The following is a 7407-nucleotide window of genomic DNA, read 5'->3' as shown; positions in this document are numbered from 1 at the left end:
AAATCTAATTAAAACTGCATTAAAATTATTTAAGATTAAATCGGACACACTTAATTTTAATTTTAATTTTCAAAAGTCAAATAATTAAAAATTTGATTTTAATTTTGCTTCTTAATTAAATCATATCAGAATAGAAATCCTAATTATATTAATTTCACTATTGCTGTAGGCATGTAACGAGTAAAATATCCGCGAAAATTAAACTATTTAAATTCAAATTTAATTTATATTAATAATATTTTAACTTATCCGAACTCGATTAAAAATTAATCTAAACTATCCGAACTCATCCTAAACCCGATTACTATTATCCGAATAAAATCCGAATCCATTTAATCTTATATATTTTAATTAATAATTTATATAAAAAATATTTTTCATTTAAAAAATCTAATATTTTTAAAAAATATTTAAATTTTAATTTTTAAATAAAAAATATATAAAAATTTATAAATATTATTATAAAATATACTTTTTATATTAAATTAATATTTATATAAACGGATTCGGGCAGTCGTAATCTATAAATAAAATCCGAATCCGATTCGAATCCGTAACGGATATTATTTTTTAAATTCGAATCTATTCTAAACTCGATTATAACTATCCAAATTTATTTTATTAAATTTATCGAATACCCGAAAACACCTGATCCGTTGCCATCCCTAAACTAATATTGTTGATTGCCTTACGAGTTTCTAAGATCAATATTCTTTCTTTTATAATTCTCACTGTTTTACTCAAAAATCTTTCACACATCTTTTATTTATATATTTAACCAATTAAAAAAAATTACATTATGTAAAATTATGATCAATTTTTTAGAATAATATATTAATTTTCTATTACTTAAATATATTTACACCTGAATATAATTTTACGTCAAATAATCAAATACTATTTAATTAACTATGTTGCATTCTTTATACTGAATTACTTATATTTTGGAGTTCAATTTTTTTTAAAATTGTGTAATTTAAATTCAATATTTAGAATTTTTAAATGGGTGAAATCTTAATATAATTCTATTGATCTACAAATTCAAAGGCAGCAAAAAGATTGGAAGGATACCATTAAAAAAATTCAAATTATTCATCAATCACTTTTAAAAAAAATGATATGTTTCTTTTTTTTCCCACAAAGAGAGATTGACATGTGGAAGCATACAGCTAAGCGTGATGCATTGCCTGCGAAATTTCCATTTTTAAAATTTTTTGGGAGAATATATTTGGAAAGTTCAGTGATTTTTTTTTGTTTCTAATATGATTTTGTTTCTGTTTTTCCTTTACCTGTAATATGATTTTGTTGCCTAATAGAGCATAAATAGCCATATATATACTTAGATAAGGATAAAGGATATATTTGTAGAGTTTATCTTGTTTACATAATTGTATTAATTTTCTTGGCTAATAAAGTAAACATGAAATATTTAGAAGAATATATCTTTCTGGGAAATCTCATGTGTAGATAATGCTAACAGTTTTTAATTTAATTAATACATTATTGATAATGATAAAAATTATTAAATTTAATATTGCTCATATATATATTGTTTAAGAAATTATTTTATATTATATAAAAAGAAACCTTATTTTATAAAGAATTTTTTATCATTATAATTAACAATTGATGTAGCTTATTGTGTAAAAAAAGAAATTTTCTATTATTATAAAACATATGAAATATATTTACAATTTCATTTCTATAATTATAAATCATATTTTTATCAACTTTACTTTTATATTAGTACTAATAAGGATAATTTTTTAATTAATTAATTTTTTAGCTACATTCATCTTAAATATATTAAAATATGTTTTGAATAGTTATTTAAAAAATAATAATTAATAAAAGATTATTTTGAAAATAAAATAAAATTATAATAATAAATTTATATGTTACTATAATATAAAAGGAAAAAAAAGTAAATAATAATTTTAAAATAATAAAAAAATATAAAAATTAAGAGAGAGAATATTGTTTAAGAAATTTTATTATAATTTAATATGGGGATTTAGGATATAAATAAGAGTAGCAGCTAGGATACGAGCAATACAATCAGAGAAGAACGACGCAACAGTAGTGAAAACAATAACATTCCAATATTTTCCAAAGAACGGCCTTGGCTTTTCTCTTCATTCTCTTCCCTCTCGCTAAGCCAACTTCATCTCCTCCATCCACAAATTCACGCAAAATGTCCATTGATATCTGCACGTCAAACATGGCAATTCCAAAAATTGAAAAACATGAACATGTTGTTTTTGATGCCTCCATTATTCAACATCAAACCAACGTACCCTCTGAGTTCATTTGGCCTGAACATGAGAAGCCCTGCCTCGAGTCCCCGGAACTTGTAATTCCTCCCATTGACTTGGGAAGCTTTCTGTCTGGAGACCCTTCTGCTGTCTCAAAAGCTTTTCAGCTCATTAATGAGGCATGCAGGAAGCATGGCTTCTTTCTAATCGTTAATCATGGTGTTGATTCGATACTTACAGCTAAAGCTCATGAGTATATGGACAAGTTCTTTGGCTTGTCACTAGCGGAGAAGCAAAGAGCTCAGAGAAAGTTAGGAGAACACTCTGGATATACTAGTAGCTTCACTGGCAGGTTCTCCTCCAAACTTCCGTGGAAAGAAACTCTCTCTTTGCGATGCTCTGATGATGATCAGTTGTCCAACATTGTCCAAGAATATTTCTTCAACGTCATGGGGGAAGAATTCGAAGATTGTGGGTAAGAACAGTGAATCATTTGATTACAACTAAATAGTATATATTGTATGCAAATTTCTTTTTTTTGGGGATTGATAACAAGACTTTTTTCCTCACTTTTTAATAGAAAGGTGTATCAAGAATACTGTGAAGCCATGAACACTCTAGCCCTCAAGATTATGGAGCTTTTGGGATTCAGTCTAGGTGCTGGCCGGGAATACTTTAAAGAATTCTTTAAGGGAAATGATTCCATAATGAGATTAAATAACTATCCTCCCTGCCAGCAACCTCATTTAACTCTCGGAACTGGGCCTCACTGTGACCCTACCTCCTTAACAATCCTTCATCAGGATGAAGTTGGTGGCCTCCAAGTGTTAGTCGATGAGAAATGGCATTTCATTCGCCCCGATCCTCAAGCTTTTGTTGTCAATATCGGCGACACATTCATGGTAAGATCACCACTAAACTCTCTGCGTATCAATTATGTCATAACAAGGTAATGATCTAGATTTCAAACACATGACCCCATTTATTATTCTCTTTGAGGTGTGATAATTTGAGCCACAATAGTTGATATACTAACAGTGTCTCCTTTTCATATTTTTTTTTGGGGGGATTATGTATCTTCGGCTCAATTTTCTATGGTTGAAAATGGTGTTTCAGGCCCTATCAAATGGCATTTTCAGGAGTTGCTTGCACAGAGCGGTGGTAAACAATAAAACAGTTAGGAAATCCATTGCTTTCTTTCTGAGTCCAAACATGGACAAGGTGGTGAAGCCGCCAAATAACTTGATCGACTCCAACAATCCAAGGTTGTACCCAGACTTCACATGGTCAGAGCTGCTAGAATTCACTCAAACACATTACAGGGCTGACATGAATACCCTAGATGTCTTCAGTAGCTGGGTGCTACAGAAGAACACTTGAAGCTGAGAGTATTTGCTACAGATGATGGGTCTAAAGGAAAAGGGAGACATAACACCAAAAAAAATAGGCCTGGTATGTGATTAAGGTTTTATTGTCCGAAAATTGGAGAGAATATTTGCAATATAATATAAATAAAAGAAGTAAATGGAAAGAAGAAATATTTAAAAATTCTCCAACTTCTTTTAATTTTAATTTTATTTTAATTCAGAAAGGATTCTGTGTGATTGGCCTCAATTGGATTGCTGACCATCATGCTGTACTGCAAGTAAAGAAGTCTTTGTTTAATAGAATTTAATTTCTTTCCCCATAAATGATTATTAAGAGAAAAGCTAATCAGCTAAGCAACATGGACATGAGAGATGCCGTAGGGATGTAAAATCGGGTTAAACTATTCAACACGATTTATATTAATAATATTTAAATTCATCTTAAAATTTAATCTCAACTATTTTAATTCGTATTAAATCTGATTATTATTATTCGAATAAAGTTTTATATATTTTAATTAATAATTTATATAAAAAATAATTTTATTAATAATTTCATTTAAAAAATATTTAAATTTTAAATAAAAATATATGCATAAATTTATAAATATTATCATAAAATATATTTTTATATTAAATTAATTATTTATATAAACGAATTCGAATAATAGATAGATAATACATACCACCAGAATCCAATGCATATTATTTTTTAAATTAATTATTTATATAAACGGATTCGAATAATAGATCCCAATACATATCATTTTTTAAATTTAAATCCGTCCCGAACTCTATTATAACTATCTAAATCCGTCCTATTAAAATTTGATCGGATCGAATATTTAAAAATATCCGATACGTTTTTATTCCCGTTTGGCTGAACTGAAGCTGCATGCCTTTTAATATTTATTACCTGGTATTATGAGCATTAAATATTATTTTAATTATGAGGCTCTGTTTTTTTTTTACAATAACTTATATTTAAAATATATATTTCATAAAAATCATTTTTAATAAAATAATTTATTTTTTATTATTTAATTTTAATTAAAAAAATAAAATTAATTAATAAATTTATATATAAAATTGCTAATAAAAATTTTAAAATATAAAAAATAATTTTTTAATAAATAAAATATTTTCTATTGAATAAATTTTTGAATGTATCAAACACTAAAAAATATAAAAAATATTTTTTATAAAATATTTTCTGTATAATAAATGGAATTTAAAATAAAAATAAAATTTGAAGGAATATTAAGAAATATTTTATTATCATATTGTAGTTTCTGCTTTATATATTGTTTTATGTTTTTATTTTTAATTTGAAAATTTATAAAATAAATTATGTAAATTTATTTATTTACTTTCTACTTTAAATAGAAAATATTATCCATTCATAAAAATTGTATTTGTACTATATATTACGAGCTGTACATTCAACTATATAACGTATTTAATTATTACTATCTAGAATAAAATTAGAAATACACATATATATTACAAAATAGAGTTCATCTTCCTTATTAATTAGAATTCGAAATCATTACAAGATTATTGTTTGAAAAAGGTACAATTTTCCAAATTAATCAAAACATTTTTATTTTTAGTGTGACTATCAATTTATTTTAAAAAATTTATAAAAAAATATTTACAAATAAAATTAAAATAAATATGAGTGAATTATTATTAAATTCTTATGTATTAAAAAAATTCACTAATATATTTAATTTTTTATAATAACTCAATTAAAATATTTTTTGTATTTTAGAAAATCTAATTATTTGAACCTTTTATTAAAAATTTATCAGCTAACATTACAATTTTAATTTAATTATTTAATCATTATAATTATGATTTTATATATAATTTATTTGATCTAATTTTAATTATTTATAATATATAGTCATTTTTTTAATAATACAATTAAATTGTTTATTTTTATAAAATAAATCATTTTTAAATATATATAAATTAATAAATTTCTTAAAAATCTAAATGTAATAGTAGTTCTTTCATCCACTATTTGGAAAAATTTGCGTGAAGGCATATATTATTTCATAATCTATAAATATTAAACTGACCTCTCCTAACAATATTAATAGAAAAATAAAATAAATCACAATATGTATTTTTCTTTTACTAAAATATCCTTTTTTATATACATATTTACATATTTTTCCATCAACAATGTTTTCTCTAAAATTGAACTTAAATTTTAGAAGGCATTACTATTACATTAAACATTTACTATTATAATATTTATTTTCAACAAAAGGAAATATTCACAATTAGTAAAGCAATTTTTTTCCTTTTTCTAAAAAAAAATAAAAATCAAACCACATTAAATCCAGTGACATGGCAAATGGCCGAAAAGTTCAATGCCCAGGAAGAAACGTGTCCACGTGAAAGACCAGCGCCCGCACTTCCTAATGCATCATCGTCTTCCACATTTCCATTCCCATTAATTTTCTCATCCGAAACTGTTTCTTCAACCATTGACTTCGACTCACCGGAAAAATCCCCTAGAAGCGCCACTGGAACACAAGTCAACGGTGGCGTTGCCAAGGGCAGAGCTGGCCTTAGCGGCTAAAGCACACAAGTCAGAAAGAAAGAGAGGCTTGTGGGCTTGAGACAGTGGCAAGAGGAAGTAAATTTGACCCAGTTGCAGCTCTTCGTCATCGGAAACCTGAGGGACGCACATGCCGACGGACATGGACTCTAAGCTGCAGAGGAAGCAATTTGGATTCTGGATTTTGATAAAACTGGCTCTGGTTGGATGTTTCAGCTCCTGAAGCTTGCCTTCGCTGTGAATGACCTTGATCGTCAACGGCGAAGCGATGAGTTTGGTGGAGAGTGGCGCAGTGTTTAGGCTTTGAGAAGAAGCACATAGGCCCATTGTTTGTCGTATCTGCTGAAAGATGGAGAAGAGAAAGTGAAGTTACTTATACGCTGGCTATTAATGGATTGCAGTCTACAATTTTAATAATTGTCTGAAATGATAAAAGAATCATGCAGCACTGGACTCCAGACTCTTCTATTTTAAATATTTTTAATATTATACACCCATTTAATCAGAAAATATATATTAATATTTCACATAATCTTATATGTAAAAAAATATTTAAAAAAATTACTTTCTATAAAGATGCTTTATTTTTCATGATAACGACATTGAAAAGATAGTGCTAAGAATTTTTTAAAAAGGATCTTTTAGAAAATCAAGCATTTTTTTTTAATTTCTTTAATTAAAAAATATTTTTCATTGTGTCTAAAAATAAAAAAATTAAAATAGTTTCTATAAAATAAATTGGCTAAATATAAAATGTATCATATTTTTACCTAAAATCGACTGTATTTATTTATTTTCTACATTCGCACTAGCATAAGATTCAGGGATGGATATTATAATTCAATACTAATTGATTCACTAATTTTGAGTGTTTAAATTAATTGTGAAATTATAATCCCTTATTTAACCGTGTGCTAACTTTTTTGACATCAAAATAATATATATATATATATATATATATATATATATATATATATATATATATATATAAATTCTGGTCCATAATATATTATAGTTTATATCCCATTTTAAATTTATTTTTAATTAACAATGAATAAATTTATTGCTAATTTTCCTTGTTAATTTGAGTATTTTTCATAGATGTTGCAAGCTAAAAAGGAATTCAACCTAAAAATGCCTTTATAATATACAAGTTAAGTTGGCAAAAACTACCTATTCAAGGAAGGATGGTACGGGATAAGGCTATATC

General features: G+C 26.0%; 1 protein-coding gene across 1 annotated transcript; it reads left to right on the top strand.

Moving 5' to 3' along the window:
• The first annotated feature begins 2194 nt into the window (after positions 1-2194).
• LOC110627317 (gibberellin 20 oxidase 2) lies at positions 2195-3635 on the top strand. Its single transcript, XM_021773582.2, has 3 exons — positions 2195-2730; positions 2836-3157; positions 3372-3635. The coding sequence occupies exons 1-3, from the start codon at positions 2195-2197 to the stop codon at positions 3633-3635; spliced, it is 1122 nt and encodes a 373-aa protein (XP_021629274.1).
• Positions 3636-7407: the final 3772 nt, after the last annotated feature.

The sequence above is a fragment of the Manihot esculenta genome, chromosome 12 (assembly GCF_001659605.2).
Source record: "Manihot esculenta cultivar AM560-2 chromosome 12, M.esculenta_v8, whole genome shotgun sequence".
Lineage (NCBI taxonomy): Eukaryota > Viridiplantae > Streptophyta > Magnoliopsida > Malpighiales > Euphorbiaceae > Manihot > Manihot esculenta.
The sequence above is the reverse complement of the archived record's forward strand: the minus strand, read 5'-3'. Positions and strand labels throughout refer to the sequence as shown.